The 20,510-nt window shown below is 31.0% G+C and overlaps 1 protein-coding gene across 2 annotated transcripts in view; it reads right to left on the reverse strand.

Moving 5' to 3' along the window:
* The window catches only part of LOC126878913 (phosphatidylinositol 4-kinase type 2-alpha), a 598,768-nt gene that overhangs the window by 277,753 nt on the left and 300,505 nt on the right, over positions 1–20,510 (reverse strand). For both annotated transcript variants that reach the window (XM_050641803.1, XM_050641802.1), the window contains one exon: positions 7,029–7,236. In XM_050641803.1, coding sequence (XP_050497760.1) covers positions 7,029–7,236 — 208 coding nt within the window. The remainder of the gene's footprint in view (positions 1–7,028; positions 7,237–20,510) is intronic.

The raw sequence follows: 20,510 nt of genomic DNA on the forward strand, positions 1-20,510 counted from the left end.
TACTGAAACCACGAGAGGAGATAAGTATAACATAAGATAATTTAGATATTTTTTTGTATTATAAAAAGGCACCCTGAGATTTTTACTTAAATTTTGTATGATTTGCGACAATTGGATAATTAAATAATTAATTGGAGTAATCAAATAAAGATAAATTGATATTAAAGTAATAAAAAGTAGATCATAACAACATGGCGAACCAACGTGTGGCGTGAAAGTATCTCTGGTTGTGAATTTGAAGGGATAGGAAACGGAAAAACAGGTGAAGGAAAATTTATTTGCCCGTCGGAAAAAGTTGATATATTTAAAATTTATGAAATATTTTGTTTGGAGTTATTTTTATCTAGGTACAATTTTGCATGTTTATTTTATTTTTGATTGATTTGAATTTAATAAATTTGAAAATTTGTGTGATAAATTGATTATATTTGGGGAGAAAAAAATTTTCGTCTCTACAGCATACAGGGTATTTTCGAATTTCGTATCAGGCGGGGATAAATTTTAACTACATGTCGATAACAACCAGAAGCAAAAGCAAAGAAAACAAAAAACAAGAAGAACATTTAGAACAAGAAGACATTTTCGAAACAACAATCATGGCATCAGAACAACAGGAATTATCAGGAATAGATAAATTATTACAACTGATGCAACTCCAGTCAAAAAAAAAATGGAAGAAAATCAAAGGGAAACATCAAAGAAAATGGATACAATGCAAGAAAATCAGGAAGAAACATCAAAGAAAATGGATGAATCACAACAAAAAATGGATCAAAAAATAGATGAAACATCACAAAAAATAGATGAAAATCAACGTGAAACGAAACAAGCCATGGAAGAAAATCAAAGGGAAACACAACGAAAAATGGATGAAACACAACAAAAAATGGGTAAAAAAATGGATGAAACACAACAAAAAATGGATGACAATCAACAGGAAACAAAACAAGCAATAGAAGAGAACAATAAGAAAATAAAGGAACGCATAGAAAAGTATGAAAAGGAAATAAAAGGTTGTTTGACAACAATGAAAAACGAAATGAAAGAACAAGAAATGAAAATTCAAAATAAAATGGAGGAGTTAACAAATTGCCAGAAGAAGGAACTAGAAAATTTGGAAAATAAGTTTGAAAATGCATTACAAGAAGACAGGCGAGAAATATAAAGAAAAATGGAGGAAATGAGGAATCAACAAAGTTCCGGAGAAAGAAGGGAAACGATTATCCATAGTACAGAGGATGTAAAAATAAGATTTGGCGGGGATGTAAAAAAATTACACCCAGTAATTTTCATAAATAATTTAAAAAAGAAAGTACGATACATCGGTAACTACGAAACAGCCAAAGAAACGATAAGGAACCATCTTAAAGATGAGGCGAGTTTATGGTTTGATAGCAAAGAAGAAGAATTGGACAATTGGCATAAATTCGAACAAAAGTTCCTGAGTTATTTCTGGGGGAAAATACAACAGCTAGAAATAAACAAGGAGTTGCAAAATGGGAGATACCATGATAAAATGGGTATTTCAGAAAAAACATACGCATTACAATTATACAACAATGCAAAACACCTACAGTACAATTATTCGTCCGAACAGCTAGTAGAACTGATAGCCAGACATTTTGAAGAGACTTTAGAAGATCACATAACTTTACAAAACTACAAAGATATCGACAGTTTGTGCCAATTCTTACAAATACGAGAAGCAAAAATGAGAGAAAGAGAAATAAGAAGATCGCAAGATAATTATAGACAACGCGAAAATCGAGACTACAGAGATAGAAGACAAAACTTTAGGAGAGATTATACAAGAAGAGAAAACGAAAATAGAGACAACTGAAGAGGAAGCTATGAACAAAGAAATCGGCAATGGAACGAAGACAGATATCGAGAAAACCAGAATATAAATAACACCCGCACAAATCAAGAAGACAGAAATGATAATAGAGGGAATGAACAGGAAAATCGTGGAAACCGATACGGGTCCGACAGACAAAGAGAAAATAGAAGAGCGGTAAACAATACGCAAATAGGTGAATATGAGGATGAGAGACAAAGCGACGGAAGAAGAAGCGAAGAAGAACAGCAAGCGTCTTTTCACGAAGGCGCTCACTAAACACAAAGGAACAAACAGGAATTTTTTGTCACCCGAAGGAATTTATTAAATTAGCAGGAAATAATGATAAAAGAAGTGGAGTAAATTTAAAATTTGTAGATGGTTTTATCAATGAGAAACCGATTAAAATTATGATTGATACTGGTTCGGAAATTACACTGATTAACAGGAAATTAATAGAAGAGGTTGATTTAACGAATTTAATTTACAAAATTCCTAGGGTAAATTTAGTGGGCGCAAATAAACGGATTTTGGCAACTATAACTGAAGGAATACGAATAAGGATACGATTGGGCAAGAAATTTTATGCACTACAATGTGTTATAATGCCGAACATGATGCACGATATGATGGTAGGAGTGGATGAATTGTCAGAAAAACATGTGGTGATAGATTTCAAAAATAACACGATGAAAATCACAAAGGGAAAAGAAGAAGAACAGGACATTCTGGAAATGGACAAGGAACATGGGAAACGGAAAAAGGATAATGTAGACAAAAAACAAACGGTGGAAATGAATTTGGCAATGAAGCAAGGATAGAAAAGAAAGAGGAGAAAGAAGCAGAAGATAAGTAAAGACAATCAAGCGTGGGATTCCTCGAAAAAAGAGATGAGCCCAGAAGAAGAAAAAGAAGAAGAAGAAAAGAGATTGACAAAAGAAAATGAAGCGTGGGATTCCTCAAAAGAAGAGATGAGCCCAGAAGAAGAAAAAGAAGAAAAAAGATTGACACAAGAAGATGAAGCTTGGGATTCCTCAAAAGAAGAGATGAGCCCAGAAGAAGAGATCAGAATAGAAAAAGAAGGCGAGAGAGAAACTGTGGTATTTGAAGAAGAAGTATGCAAAATGGAGGAGGCAGAATACACAATAAACATGTGTAAAGAATCGGAGGAAAAAGAAATAAAATTGATATGTGGAGAAGGAAAGGAGAAGGAACTGCGTGAAATATTGAGGGAGTATGAAAATTTAATAAATGAAGAAACCAGAGTAGCCAAAAAGTATGAACATTCATTTGAGGTTAAAGACATAGGAAATTTTCGATCGAAAACGTACCCAATCCCATATAAGTACAGACACTGGGACAAAGGAAGCAATTGTTTTTCAGGCGGGAATAAATATTTTGACATAAGAGAAAACTGTTGTTGTCGAGAGAAAATCATTTTTTTGTTGCACTTATTAAAAACGATTTTATCTTAAAACAAGGCGGGAATGTTATTATGGATCAATCTATCAATTAAAGATAGAATAAAAATTTCAATTTTTTTTAATATAACGCGGGCACATAAATTTGATACACCCTGTATATTGATTTGTAACTATTTATTATAAGTAGTTTTTAAGAAGTGATTTATCGTTAGTAAGTTTTTTCCCTGCAAAATAGAACACATTAGGGGAGAAAGTGATGAATAGACAATAATTGTTCAGGGTATTTGGAGATTATAACGGTGTTTTGTTATGCACGTAGCCAATAGCCATAGTAATTAGTTCTTAGGAAATTAAAGTAAAGAAAGTTTGGAATTTTAAATATGTTTGTTTAATGATAGGAATATTTAGATAATTTCCGGAAAGTTATAAGTTTGGGTAGGAATAATTTTGAGAGAATGACTGTTTGTTTTCAAATAAAAAAGGGAAGGTGGGGAGATAAATGTTTCTGATTGGCTAGGCACTTTGGAATGGGGAAAGTTTTGTTTTGAATGTTGAGATAGTTTTGGAAAGAGGAACTCATTATGTTACTGGAATCGCTGAAGAGCAGTCAACGTTTTCGTGGATAGTTAGATAGCAAGTACCAGTGGGTGTTTTGATAGTGGAGAATAGAGCTGAAAAGTGGAACGAGAGACAGATCAAATTGAGACGAAATACCTCTTTGATTCTGTATTATTGTGAGAAGGAGAGGAGAGAATTTTTTGGAGTTTGTGTTTTGTTGGAGAATTGGTGCTGGTATGCTGATATATTAGAAGCTTGAGAACGGAGAGGGCTTTGATGGGTAGCCTAACATAGTCAACGAGGGAGAGCTGTTTTGGGTCAAGAGAAGACATCAGAGTGAGTGAAGCAAAAGGTCAGTCAATTTATGTGAGATATTTTTATGTTCGGAAACTAAAATTTTTAGTAAAAGCATATGAATTAAGATTCCAATATTTCAAAAAGTAAATAGGAAGTATAGGTAATTTTGCGAATACCTAAATTTGTTTGTTTAGCTTGTTTTATCAAAGTCATCGGGAACAAACCGATAAATTGTTTTTTTTTACTAGAATAAATTTAAGTGGTAAGAATTTCATTCGGAGAGCTGTGTCCACAGGTTTTAAATTTAATCAATTTTTAGAGCAGCGGTTCTCAATCTGTGGTACATGTACCACTGGTGGTACATATCATTATTTGAGGTGGTACACAAAACGCAAAAACAGCCAAAATCAGCACCACTATTATAGTTAATTAGATCACCTAGCTAGATAGGTATTTCAGTTAGGTGGTACCAAAAATAATAAAAACTATTTGGTGGTACATGACTCAAAAAGATTGAGAACCGCTGTTTTAGAGTATTGATTTTGATAATAAAAGACAATTCTGTATGCTTATTTTATATTTCTATTTAATTCCTTTTCCTAATATTTTTTCCCGATTAGAACCAACTAAGAGATACTGAAACCACGAGAGAAGATAAGTATAACATAAGATAATTTAGATATTTTTTTGTATTATAAAAAGGCACCCTGAGATTTTTACTTAAATTTTGTATGATTTGCGACAATTGGATAATTGATTAAATAATTAATTGGAGTAATCAAATAAAGATAAATTGATATTAAAGTAATAAAAAGTAGATCATAACAATATATATTCATAAATACATACATAAGACATAAATTTATATAAACATACATATAATTATAATTGAGGTAATTTTTAATATAATAGTTTTAAAAATTCTGTATTGATACTGTATGTACTTCTTTACTGATACTCTGTACGTATTAAAAATATTAAAGGATTTTATACGTAAGTGCATCTTTACTTTTAAATTTTGAAGAAAACCTCATCCTTTTGTTTATTATTTTGTATAATTTACTTTTTTAGTAGTTTATTTTAGTAATTCTTTTATTTTATTTAATTATATAATAATATATCGATATATCGCACCTATCGATATTTTTTCTCTGATATATATCGTATATCGATATCTTCATTCGGTGTATTATATGATACAATATATCGATGTACAATTTGTTTTTGCCATCCCTAATCATAGTGAGAGTTGTTATACTCCTCAGATATGTCTAAAGGTGGGAAACTATGTAATGGAATGTAAATTTATAGGTTCCTATCGATAATTTTACATCTCTACTAGTTTCATCTCTTTTTATTTCACAACGTATTATGTTTTTCATCTATTGCGTTATCTTGACGGTTCTTAGCGCACTCATTACTGTAAATTAATTTTTTGTAAACAAATAAGTACATCTACTAAACAAATTATTTGAAAGAACAATATAAATAAGAAAAATAAACGTTGAATTATAAATCAACGTTTTCACATTTTTTTAAAATGAGTGAAAACAATATTTTTTTATTTTTAAATAATTTGTTTATTATATCTGTTTACAAAAAGTTAAATTTATTATTTTTTCTACTTTAATATTTTCTTTTGATAATTTCCAACTTTGGCAACGCTGCAATTTTTCGGTGACCCTTCCTAGTTCGTTCGTCCCATATCATCTAACCCGTTTTAAATGTATAATAAATACATGTCTCTTCGTTGCTCTTATTAAAGGCGCCTACCAACCATAAGAAAATACCCAGTCTGTATACGTTGACCGAAAGCTTTATTATCTATAATACCCGTGGTACCTTCAACGTTTAATGTCCGACTAAATTCTTCTTTATATGCAAAAAATTTGAATGAATTTTGAGTTAATTAGTTTTCAAATAAGTACATTTAGCAGCAATAGTCGTAACGTAATTGTGGTAATCATAGTTTTACTTAGGTTTTTATTTGTCAACTTGACAGTATTTAACTAGTTATTTAAATATAACGCCCAAGGGCGGTATTTTTCAAAATAACGCCTTAGGGCATTATATCATATTTAACTGACTTCGAAATCATGTCATTATTTGTCAAATAATATACCAGTAGGACATTATAGTTATTCTTAATCACTTATTTTAGTTTAATTAGGGAATTAATCACAAGCATAACAAACACATGCGATCAACTTTGACTTTCTTCTTCTCCATTCTTTATGGTATCGAAGCTTGGAATGTTAATGTTGGCTTAATGAGATTTGAGATCTGGCTTTTTAGAATTTTGAAAATACCGTAGACCGTTCATATTACGAACGAAATGGTGTTGCACTGAATGGGAAGAGACAGAGAACTTTTGACTACCGTTAAAAAGAGAAAAACACCATATTTGGGGCACATACTTAGAAATCATAAGTACGAGTTATTACAGCTGATTATGATGGGTAAAATCGAAGGACAAAGGGGTCCTGATAGACGACAAATATCCTGGCTGAAAAACATTCGCGACTGGACCTGGTTAAACACACAGACGCTTTTCAGAAAAATAGAAGATAGAGACGAATTTGCATTGCAATGGTTGTAGCTAACCTTCATTAGGAGCCCGTACTAGAAGAAGAAAGGGAATATCCGAAAACCAATTCTTATGCAATACTAGATGGGAGCGATTTTATAATTAACTAATTTCATATATACTTAATACAATTGTATTTTATTATTTTAGTATTTTAGTATCTTAACTTTGTACCTATTAGTAATAATAATTATTTTGACATGATTTTTCTTAAAATAAATTCAAGGTACAACACTCATCTGTAGCATTTTGTAGGTACGAGAAAATAGTATTTTAATGTAATTCGGTTAATTACCCAATTAATAAATAAAAGCGTAATACGTACCATTTACAACTGTAGGTTGATCGTATTTAATCAACCAATTATCATTCCCCCGATCAGTGTTCCTGATTATGTAATCTAAAACTACCAGTCGCTCAAACTGCAATTGAAATTTTTGAGCTAGCGATGGAGTTAATGGTTCAACTTCAAATCTCCTTAACCAATAATCAGCATCTTTATATCCATCTACAAACAATTGGAATGAGCCAACCTAAAAGAAATTATTTTATTTTCAACAATATTGGCACTTACATTTATTTTAGTACAAATTCAATAAAACTTCAGATTTAATTTATATATATACAGCGTGTCTACTTAAGTTGGAAACATATGGGAAACTTTTTTATTATTAATTTTACGAAAAAAAGTTATTCTTTATAAAAAGTTCTGCATGCCCCAAAACTTAAGATTCAATCATCAGATATCAAATTTTCTCAATATTATACGAGCTATGTCAAAAAATATGAATTTCGGTCAAGGGTAAAGTACCTTTATTTCTCTCAATATCGAAAATTCTTATGATAAAAAGTTGTTTGGAATTAAAAACTAAGATCAAATATGCAATTACATGCTTTTAATTAAAAAAAAAATATTTTTCTCAAATTTATGGATACCTACCCAACATCGTTTTTAATTATTACAAATATGATAACTCGTTTATTATTCATTTTACGAAAAAAAGTTATTCTTCATAAAAAGCTTTGCATGGTCTAAAATCTAAGACACAACCATGATATATCAACTTTTATTAATTTTATACGAGGTGTGTCAAAAAATATGAAATTCGCTGAAGATTATAGTACCTTTATATTTCACAATATTTCAATTAGAAGGATGTAATTGCATATTGAAACATAGTTTTTAATTCTAAACAACTTTTTTAATAACCGTTTTCAATATTGTGAAAAATAAAGGTGCTTTACTCTTAAGTGAAATTTATATTTTTTGACATAGCTCGTATAAAATTAATAAAATGTGATATCTGATGGTTGCATCTTCCGTCTTAGGACATACAGAGCTTTTTATAAAGAATAGCTTTTTTCGTAAAAGTAATAATAAAAGAGTTATCGTATGTGTAATAAATAAAAACGAAGTTAGTATCAATAAATTTGAGAAAAATTTGGAAAATATTTTTTTCCAATTAGAAGCATGTAATTACATATTTGATCTTAGTTTTTAATTCCAAACAACCTTTCATAATAAGAATTTTCGATATTGAGAGAAATAAAGGTACTTTACTCTTGAACGAAGTTCATATTTTTTGACATACCTCGTATAATATTGACAAAATTTGATATCTGATGATTGAATCTTAGGTTTTAGAGCATGCAGAACTTTTTATAAAGAATAACTTTTTTTCGTAAAATGAATAACAAAAAAGTTTCCCATATTGTTTCCAACTTAAGTAGACACGCTGTATGTATATATATATATATATATATATATATATATATATATATATATATATATATATATATATATATATATATATATATATATATATATAAGAAATATAAAATCTTTCCGAAAGTCCCTTTTTAAAAAATATTTATTTAACACAAGAAAGTAGTCTTTACAGTTTGAAAGCAAAATCTGAACTAAACAATTATAATTCTAAACTAAGAAATGAAAATGTAACATTTTGATAACTATGAACGTATGATGTCTTCGTCAGCGTTTCTCTGGTTCAGGGACTTACTCTTCTCACGGTCATTACCGTGTTCTAGCTGATGTTGCGGAATGTGGGTCGTTAACTCCTCTTCCCCAAGAGTGAAGCCATGCGAGGGAGTTCTATGCCGGGGTTAGGACTTTCTTCTTTTTCCTCTATGGAATCGTTTCTCTTTGTTTTTGCTATTTTCCTTTTGAGTAAAATAATAAGTGTTGTAATTATTCCAATGTACAACAGAATTGTCCAAATACTTGGAATGTGGTACAGAGCCGTATTTTGAAATATTGGTTTTATTTCGTGATTTGGAATATCTTTAAGTTTTAGCGAATTTAGTTTTATTTCCATTGGTGCTATTTTAATTATATCGAAATTTAATTGTGGTGAGTTTATCATCATTGGTTGCCCTGATGTGACGTCTTGAAAGGTTAATTCTTGATTTTGGAAAATAATTTTACAAGGTGCATTCTCTATTAGATAAATGCCGTTTAGAATTTTTATTTGCGTTTCTTCTGCACATTTAATGATCAGTTTTTCTTCTTTAGGAAAGACAGCTAAATATTGGTTGATTTCTGGAATAATTTCGATATGGTTTCCTGGAATTTTCGCTTTTAGGTATTGGCAGTCTGTAGAGTTGCCAAAAAATAAAATTTGGTCTTCACATGAGTGCTCGTGATTAATTTGCAGATAACCAGGACATTGGAAGATCTTACTATGTGTGCAGATGTCATTTAGAGGAAATATAATTTTTTCATTTTTTAATAAATATCTTGAGTTTGGTAACATGATGACAAATTCTGACTTACTTTTTGTGGGAATTGGCAATAAATGATAAAGATCAAAATTGGATTCATAGTCAATAGGGATTGAAAGAAAATATTGTATTTGATTCTTTTCTATTTTGCAAGTTATTTGTAAAATAGCTTCGAAATCTAAAATGTTTTCATATTTTACTTCAAATGGTAGCTGTGCTTTGTAATGTGACGAAATTTTTTGGAGTTCGTTAAATAATTCGTTTGATTTTATTATGCTAGGATGTAATGTTTTCAATTTGCAAAATGTAATCGAATTCTGGACATTTTCCATTGTATCGAGTATTAAGTTGTATGTTATTATAATTTCATTAAACATGTCTTTCAAATAATTGACATTTTCAAGATTTGTTTGGAAATCTACTATATCTTTTATTGCTAAAATTTTGGATTTTAAATTAATTTCATTTTCTTGAATATTTTGAATTGTTTCATTAAAGTTACTGATAATTTCATGGCTTAGCGAATATTGATTATTGATTTGGCTTTGCAAGTTTGCTTCGTTTGTCTTTAAGTGTTCTAGTATTGAGTTAATTTTTTCGCCGTCTTCGGCATCTAAATTTCCTGTTATAGCTTTAATAATTGAACCGAAACCGTTGATAATACCTCTTTTATTTTTTTGTAACTTGGTATGTATGTTTAGGTTTTCAAATTTTTCCTCAATATTATCTTTGACGTACTCTACTAAATTAACATAATTTTTTGTTTCATTATTGAAAAATTTACAATTAGAAAGATTATTTTTTAGGTGATCATATTGCATATTTAAGTTATCATACTCTTCTAAAAGTGGATTTAAGTTATAGTAATGGACAAAAGTGTGGCTAGATTTTTGAAGTTTGGCAGGTCCCAATTTGATTGGTAATATGCCTAGATTATGGGTAACATCTTTTATTTGGATTGCTGCGCATCCGATTGCGAGGTACCTGAAAATTTGTAAGGTTTTCTTTTAGGTCGTTTAACATTAGAAAAATGAATATTTTCGGCAGTATTTTTATGTCTAGTTTTTATTTTCGCGGTTTTTCTTTCTTTATTAATTTTACTTATTTCTTCAGCTTGGTATTTATTTTTTGTTTTACTTTGATATTGCTTATTACGAACAAATACTTTAGTAGGGATTGTTTCGGGCAATTCTTCTCGATTTTCGTTAGCTTTAGAGATTACTTTTTCTTTTACGTTTTGCAAGGATTTATTGATATTAGAATAAAGTATTTTCATTTTTTCTTTATGGTTTGAAATATAATTATTTAAAATTTGTTGCTCGATATTGATATCAAAAGGAGAATTACTATCTATATGTCCCGTAATCAACTCATGTGGTTTCATTTTTGTTACTGAATGGATGCTGTTATTATAAGCTAGTAAAGCGTAATTTATTTTTTGTTCAATATGGTCATTTTTGTACTCTTTTTGATTATTTAGTAGTCTAATATGTTCGATTATGGTTGAATGGAATCTCTCAGCAATTCCATTAGATTCTGGATGTTGAGAGCTTATAAAATGTACTTTTACTTTATGTAGCTCTAAAAGTTCTTTGACAACTGAATTTTTTAATTCGGTCCCATTATCAGATATTATTTGCTCTGGTATGCAGTGATGAGTAAAATATCGAATTAATGCATTTGCTACTTCGATACCTTGAGCTGAATTTATTTTATATAATTGACCATATTTAGAAAAAGAATCTATTATAGTTAAAAATTTTGTTTTTTCTAATGTGACTGAATCTAGGTGAACAATTTGGAAGGGTCTAGTTGCAGTAGGTGTTATATTAAATAAGGGTTTGATAGGTCTCCTATCGTATTTTGTTAATTGGCAAATTTCACAATCGTTTATATAAGTTTGGATAGATGCTCTTTGATTCGGCCAATAATATAAGGCTTTTATTCTATTTTCTGTTTCATCTACTCCTCTGTGGTTCTGTTTTCCTTCGTGATAATTTTTTATTATTTCTTCAATTTCGTTTGGTGGGATATCGATTAACTTCTTGGTGCATTTAATAAGGTTTATTTGCGAATTTTTGAAATATTTTTGTACAACGTTACTAAAAGTTTCGTATATAGGATCTTCGAAGTACAGATGATATTTAACTTTAGGTATTATATAGTCTTTTACAAATTTAACTATGTCACGTTCAGTGTCATTTTTTGAAAATTGTACGAGAGTTCTTTGTTTTTTATCGTAAAGTTTTATAATAGATGGTTCTGCTGGTTCGTAATTAACTTGAGAAATGATAATTTGATTCATTCCAGTGTTTACTGATCTTTCTGATATGGGTATACCTGTGATGGGATTTTCTTCATTTGTGTGGATTGTAGCACCGTCATTTTCATTGATATCTTCTTCATTTTGGCCATTTATTGTTTCGTCAGGTTCAACAATCAAAGACTCTGAGTCGACGTTATGTGGGGTACCTAATAAAGTTTCATCAAAATTTTCTACATAATCTAAGAAGTCTTGATTTGTTTCAGGTTCTATGTCATGAGTTTCGTTTGCGTTTAATCGTATTCTTGATAGACAATCGCTATTTGTGTTTAGAGCACCTTTTTTATATACAATCTCATAATCATATTCTTCGAGTTTTAATCTCCAGCGAACTAATTTTGAGCTGGGATCTTTTAATGAAAATAGCCATTGAAGAGGCTTGTGATCTGTCACGAGAGTCACGCGATGTCCAAAAATATAGGGTCGGAAATACTTAACTGCCCAGACTATAGCTAGGAGTTCTTTTTCAATGGTAGAGTAGTTTATTTCTGAATCATTCAGTGTTCTACTCGCGTAGGCAATTGGGAGATCAGAACCAATTTTTCCTTGACTTAAAACTGCACCTATTGCATAGTTACTTGCATCTGTTGTCAGATTAAATGGTTTAGTAAAATCAGGATATTGCAGAATTGGTTCATTTGTAAGAAGATCTTTACAGATATTAAAACACTGTACATAGTCTTCGTCTTTAATATTTATTTCATTATCTTTTTTTAGTCGCAATGTTAAGGATTTTGTAATTTTTGAAAAATCTTTAATAAATTTTCGTTAATATCCTAATAATCCGAGGAAGCCTTTTAACTGTTTGGTAGTAGCAGGTATTGGGAAATTTTTAATAGCCTTTATTTTATCCGGATTGGGCTTTACTCCTTCTGGAGTGACAATATGACCTAAGTAAGCCACTTCTTTCTTTAAAAATTCGGATTTGTCCAACTGTATTTTAAAGTTAGATTCACGTAGTCTCTGAAATACTTCTCTTAAATTTGTAATATGTTCTTGCAGGCTAGTGCTAAATATAATAATATCATCTAGGTAGACAAGGCATTTTTCGTTTTGTATGCCTCTTAGTATGTTATCCATTACTCTCTGGAATGTAGCTGGGGCATTTCTAAGTCCAAATGGCATTCTAAGAAACTCATAGTGACCATTTTCGGTGTTAAAAGCGGTTTTTGGGATATCTTCTTCTGCCATTTCTATTTGATGGAACCCAGAAGCCAAGTCTAGCGTGGTAAAGTACTGACAACGCCCTAATTTGTCTAAGAGGTCAGTGATATTTGGAAGGGGGTATCTATCTCCTAAAGTAATAGCATTTAAACGTCGATAATCGACTACAACACGAAATTTACGTTTATTGGAGGCATCAAGTTTTTTGGGGACAACCCAGATAGGCGAGGACCAGGCAGAATTGCTATGTCGGATAATATTTTGATCTAACATGCCCTGAATTTGATTTTGGACTTCTTTACGATATATTTCCGGATATCTATATGATTTAGAATATACTGGAATCTCATTAGAAGTTTTTATACTATGCTTAATTTTATTGGTGAAAGACAATTGGTTGCCCTCAATATGAAAAATGTCCGAAAATTCTCTTATCAGCTTTAAAATTGAATTCCGCTCTTCGGTATTCATATGTTCCGTGCGGATTTTAGAAATATCAAATTTGAATTTTTCGGCATAAATAGAATTAAGATTAGGATGATTTATTTGTTCGTATTCATCGAACTTTTCAACTTCTATTGGTGAAGTTAAATCAACTTTAAAATGTGACTCTGATGAGTTAGTAATAGTGCATAAAGCTTCTTTATTAACAACTTTAGTAAGACATTGGGGAATTTCTAATTTCCCTATTTTTGTATAAGGTACGATAACGTCACCATTTTCTATATTTTTTATATTTAATTTAATTACTTGTTCGGAACGTGGAGACACTACTATACAATTCGTGCTCCCAGCGCTCGGACTATAATAGTTAATTTTAATTGAAGAACAAGGTGTTCTTAATAAATTATTTACTAAATCGATATTTGCTTGTAATAGTTTTAAATTATCTAATCCTAATAAGCAATCAAAATGATCATGAAACTTAAAAATATGATAAGTTAATTTTATTGGCTTTTTATGCCTAAATATAGAGGAAGAAGGAATTACGGTACAGAAATTTTCCTTAGTAGTTCCAAGAGCAGTGGAAATTTGAAATGGTTTTTTAAATATTGAATTTTTAAAATATTTTTCACCTATTTTTGGTGTAATAAAAGATTTAGTGCTCCCAGTATCTATAAGGACCTTTAAATTATGCTCAGGGAAAATTATGTACGGCAATTCACATTCTTTGTTAGTTAAGTTTAATAATTCTACATGCTCTGGTTTTCTTCCGAGGCTATCTCTTCTAAAAAAGGTTCTTGGGATGAACTTTCAGGACAGTCTGTATTATCTATGTTATGCAGTTCTTCCGGAATAATATTTTGGCTTGCGAAATTATTGGGGTTACGGAAACGAGTCCTATTTTGGAAGTTTTGTGATGGTCTGAAAGTATTATTGGTTGTGATAGTCATTGGAGTAGGGTTTGAGAATTTTCTGTTTGGATTTGGCTGGAATACATTGGAGTTTCGATTAAAATTCCTACTTGTACTAGGATTATTTTGGAAATAATTATTTTGATTATTTTGTCTCATATTTTGAGGATTCGGTTGGGGATTCGGAGGATCCATAGTATTTCTCTGTATTGGAAATTGATTCCTTGGTTGATATTGAGTTTGGGGTTGATATTGAATTTGGGGTTGATAATTATTTTGTTGGTTTTGTCGGAAATTGGATTTTGGTCTAGACGAATAATTGTTATTTTGATAAGATTTGTGATTTTTGCTTTGAGAAGAATTATTTTGGTCGGGGTATATCTGAAAATCATTTGTGAGGATGCCTAACGCAGAATTTAAATCTGGAGGATTCTTTGTACGCATTAAGGTACCAAGAGGTTCTTTTAACCCACGTAACAAAACTCTTAATGCTAAATTTCGGAAGAAGCTACCAAGAATATTAATTTCAGCAGCATGTTCAGTTTTTGAGGTCAAGACAGATATTTGAAGATTTAATAATTTTTGTATTCGGTTATAAAAATCAAATGGGGATTCATTATTGCCTTGTTTCAAATCTGAAATTTCTATGTTTAAAGTATAAATATCTCTTTTGTCTGAATAAGAATTAATTAAAGCATTTTTTAAATCTTGCCAAGTTCTAAGATTACAAGAAGAAATATTAACTGCGGCTTCGCCTTTTATTTTTGCAATTATGCTTGACATCAAATATTCATTTTGAAAATCATTCACATCTGTAGCATTATAAAATTTGGTTACAAGTTTTTCGGAAATTTCTAAAAATCTAGGAAGTAACGTATGATTTCCTTCAAAATCTGGAATCATATCTAAGTATTCTTTCTTTAGTTGAGGAACTTGTGGAACAGCCATTTTAAATTTATTATTTAATTCTAGTATTTTCGAAAAACTTATATTATTTTTATTAAAAGGTAAATTAGCTAAATTAGTTAAATTTGAGTCAGAATCTGTATCTGAGTTACTACTGTCTGAATAATCAGAATCTAGTGTTAAATTAGGCTCTCTATATGACATTAAACACTTACAGTAATGTAGCGATCTTGTCCATGGAACTGCTTCGGAACTGGGTCGAGACACTCACAATATTCGCTTGAAAGTCTCTCCGGTACGAATCTTCTCGTCAGGTTACTCAATTCGCCCAACTGGAATTCACTTCACGAAAACTGTTCGAATAGTCAAAAAATCGTAAAAACGAACCGAGAGTTATATTCGCTAACGCCCGTTTGACTATCCTACTGACTGCGCCAGAAATATAAAATCTTTCCGAAAGTCCCTTTTTAAAAAATATTTATTTAACACAAGAAAGTAGTCTTTACAGTTTGAAAGCAAAATCTGAACTAAACAATTATAATTCTAAACTAAGAAATGAAAATGTAACATTTTGATAACTATGAACGTATGATGTCTTCGTCAGCGTTTCTCTGGTTCAGGGACTTACTCTTCTCACGGTCATTACCGTGTTCTAGCTGATGTTGCGGAATGTGGGTCGTTAACTTATATATATTCTATAACACAATAAAACAGTGTTGAAATTATCGGGAATTGCCGTCTGTGGCTTAGATTGAAACTACATTTAATTCTGTTGAATTCGATATTTCGATGAGTATTTATTAATTTTTCATCTTCATCAGGAACAAACTACAAAATTAACTAACAGTTAGGTACAAACATAATAATACAATGATATAACTTACGAATTGTTGTAGGTATGTTATATAAAGCAATTTAACTTAAAGCTATGCATGTCGTTTCACGAGAACGTCGAGGGCGGCACTGAGTCAGGTATCTTTTCTCACATGTGTTAAGGGTCAAAAGTTCCAATATCGAGCCATCTGTTTAATATTCTGCTATTTTTAGAATTTTAAAACATTGCAGTAAATTTCGCTTAATCTACTTGTGTCTGATTTGTAATTAATTGAATGTTTATTACTGTTTATGTGGTACATTTCGAAAAACAATATTTTCTTATAATTATTTTCTGAATCTAAGATCTTGATATCTGACAAATTAAATTGGTGTCCTGTTGTTATGAAATGGTGTGCTGCTGCACAAGTATTTTTGTGTGTTTTACAATCACTTTTGTGCTGCGTTATTCTTTGTTTCAACCATTGCGATGTTTGTCCTATATACTGCCCATCACATTCGAGACAAGAAAGTTGATAGATGATATGACTCTGATTTAGAAGCGGTGTCTGGTCTTTAAGCTTCGAGAATAAGCTATAGTTGGATATGCTATTGTATTTCGCTATTTTGATTTTGGGAATTCCGTTCATCAGCTTGATTATATTGTTGATTAAGCCATTTATGAAGGGCAACTTTTTGTAAATCACGGGATCTGATGGTCTGTTGTCACGTTGCCCGTCGTATAAGTCTTGAGTTATATATCAGTTGCTTCAGAATTTTACTTGGATAGCCGTTGTTCAAGAATATGTTGTAGAGTGTTTTTAAATTCTTTTGTGCGAACAGGTCATTGCTGATGTGTAAAATTCTGTTTTTCATTGCCACAACAGTGTTGTTTTTGGCTTTTGGAGTGCTGAGAGAAATAATTTATATATCTTCCAGAGTCAGTTGGTTTCTGATACCAATCCAAAATTATCTTGTTCTCTGTGGTTCTTATCACCTTAGTGTCTAAAAAGGGCACACTTTGTTCTTTCTCCTCCTCAACGGTAAATTCTAGGTGTTTGTGAAATCCATTGAAGAGGTCCAGTGTAGTTTGAATAGAGTCCTCGGGGATCGCACTTATCACATCATCCACATATTTGTATATGAACGGTAACTTGAACGGTAGTGGTGGAATTACTATATTAAATAGATGATCTAAAACTATGGTGGCTAGAATGGGGCTGATAGGAGAGCCCATGGGAGTGCCAAAGATTTGTGAGTAAAAAGTTCCACCGAAAGAAAAGTAAACATTAGAAAAAATAAAATCGATTAGTTTGAAGAAGTTATTCTTACTTAGTGTGGTGTTGGGTTCTATTAAGTGCCAATTTTTCTCTAAAATTTCAATGATCAAGTTGAGAGGAATATTCATGAAAAGCGATACCGCATCTAAGGATATAAGTACATAGGTTTGAGGAATTGTAACATTCTTAATTAGTTCTACAAACGTGAATGTATCTTTCACATTATAATTAGTTTGATATTCAAAAGTGGCAGTTAGAATGTTTGCCAAGTATTGCGAGATGTTGTATGTAGTGGAGTTGATTGAGCTCATGATAGGGCGAAGAGGAACATTGCTTTTGTGAATTTTTGGTAGACAGTATAACTTTGGAAACATCGAGTTGTAGATCATTAGTTGTTTTGCAGCATTAGCGTCTATCTCACCTATGGATTTCAGGTTCTTAATAATGTTGTTGTATTTGGTTTGTATTTTTACCGTTGGATCAGTGTTTAATTTGGTGTACGTGGAAGAATCCTGTAGCATTATCTCAGTTTTTTCCATATATTCTGATTTATCCATGGCAACAGTACACCCACCTTTGTCTGATTGCAAAATGTATAAATCTGGATTTGATTTCAAAAACTTGCGTGTTTTTTCAAACATCCTGTTGAAGTGGTTTGGTTTGTTTGTTGTAGTGTGGTTCACATAATTAGTTATGATATTGGCTGCTTTAGCTCGTACGACATCCTTTGATTCATCTGGAATAGCATCCACTATATTTTCTAAGTCTGCAACAAACCTATCTGGTCTGACATCTTTACCAACACAGGGCACACTAAATTTAGGTCCCTGTATTCACACTAAATTCAGGTGTACTGTTGCCACGGATAAATCAGAATATATGGAAAAAACTGAGATAATGCTACAGGATTCTTCCACGTACACCAAATTAAACACTGATCCAACGGTAAAAATACAAACCAAATACAACAACATTATTAAGAACCTGAAATCCATAGGTGATAGACGCTAATGCTGCAAAACAACTAATGATCTACAACTCGATGTTTCCAAAGTTATACTGTCTACCAAAAATTCACAAAAGCAATGTTCCTCTTCGCCCTATCATCAGCTCAATCAACTCCACTACATACAACATCTCGAAATACTTGGCAAACATTCTAACTGCCACTTTTGAATATCAAACTAATTATAATGTGAAAGATACATTCACGTTTGTAGAACTAATTAAGAATGTTACAATTCCTCAAACCTATGTACTTATATCCTTAGATGCGGTATCGCTTTTCACGAATATTCCTCTCAACTTGATCATTGAAATTTTAGAGAAAAATTGGCACTTAATAGAACCCAACACCACACTAAGTAAGAATAACTTCTTCAAACTAATCGATTTTATTTTTTCTAATGTTTACTTTTCTTTCGGTGGAACTTTTTACTCAAAAATCTTTGGCAATCCCATGGGCTCTCCTATCAGCCCCATTCTAGCCACCATAGTTTTAGATCATCTATTTAATATAGTAATTCCACGACTACCGTTCAAGTTACCGTTCATATACAAATATGTGGATGATGTGATAAGTGCGATCCCCGAGGACTCTATTCAAACTACACTGGACCTCTTCAATAGATTTCACAAACACCTACAATTTACCGTTGAGGAGGAGAAAGAACAAAGTGTGCCCTTTTTAGACACTAAGGTGATAAGAACCACAGAGAACAAGATAATTTTGGATTGGTATCAGAAACCAACTGACTCTGGAAGATATATAAATTATTTCTCTCAGCACTCGAAAAGCCAAAAACACAACACTGTTGTGGCAATGAAAAACAGAATTTTACACATCAGCAATGACCTGTTCGCACAAAAGAATTTAAAAACACTCTACAACATATTCTTGAACAATGGCTATCCAAGTAAAATTCTGAAGCAACTGATATATAACTCACGACTTATACGACGGGCAACGTGACAACAGACCATCAGATCCCGTGATTTACAAAAAGTTGCCCTTCATAAATGCCTTAACCAACAATATAATCAAGCTGCTGAACGGAATTCCCAAAGAATAACGCAGCACAAAAGTGATTGTAAAACACACAAAAATACTTGTGCAGCAGCACACCATTCCATAACGACAGGACACCAATTTAATTTGTCAGATATCAAGATCTTAGATTCAGAAAATAATTATAAGAAAAGATTGTTTCTCGAAATGTACCACATAAACAGTAATAAACGTTCAATTAATTACAAATCAGACACAAGTAGATTAAGCGAAATTTACTGCAATGTTTTAAAATTCTAAAAATAGCAGAATATTAAACAGATGGCTCGATATTGGAACTTTTGACCCTTAACACATGTGAGAAAAGATACCTGACTCAGTGCCGCCCTCGACGTTCTCGTGAAACGACATGCATAGCTTTAAGTTAAATTGCTTTATATAACATACCTACAACAATTCGTAAGTTATATCATTGTATTATTATGTTTGTACCTAACTGTTAGTTAATTTTGTAGTTTGTTCCTGATGAAGATGAAAAATTAATAAATACTCATCGAAATATCGAATTCAACAGCATTAAATGTAGTTTCAATCTAAGCCACAGACCGCAATTCCCGATAATTTCAACACTGTTTTATAGTGTTATAGAATATACTTGCACGGTCGATAAATATATCGGATTTCGAATCCAGTTCTATATATATATATATATATATATATATATATATATATAAAAAGACAATGAGTCTTTGCTGACAGTAATTATATAAATTTGGTTATTGGGTTATGCAGCAAATGAAAAAGTGTACTCTTTTAAATTTCTTTAATCCGAGCTTTCAGTTAAGATTTTAACCATCATCAGGGTGCTACAAAGATATTTTTGGTGTAAGATAATATGAAAACATGTATAAAATTTTTTACTTACAAACTTATTGAGGATATTTCAAATATGGTGTAACTAAAATGAGAATCAAACTTAACATGGTCATGTAAATGCTTCAATGGAAAAACGTAAAATAAAGTAGTAATTTAGTAAAATAAAAGTTAATTAATTTAGCACAACTTCAAAATCAAATAAAAGATAAAATGACATTTAGACATGACATGACATTATTTGAAATATCTTACAAAAATTTTTAATATAGATGAACAATTTATTGAAGGACCAATAGGGTCAATGATAAGAATTGAAATATTTTTAATTTTTATAAAATAT

The sequence above is a fragment of the Diabrotica virgifera genome, chromosome 1 (assembly GCF_917563875.1).
Source record: "Diabrotica virgifera virgifera chromosome 1, PGI_DIABVI_V3a".
In the NCBI taxonomy this organism is placed as follows: domain Eukaryota; kingdom Metazoa; phylum Arthropoda; class Insecta; order Coleoptera; family Chrysomelidae; genus Diabrotica; species Diabrotica virgifera.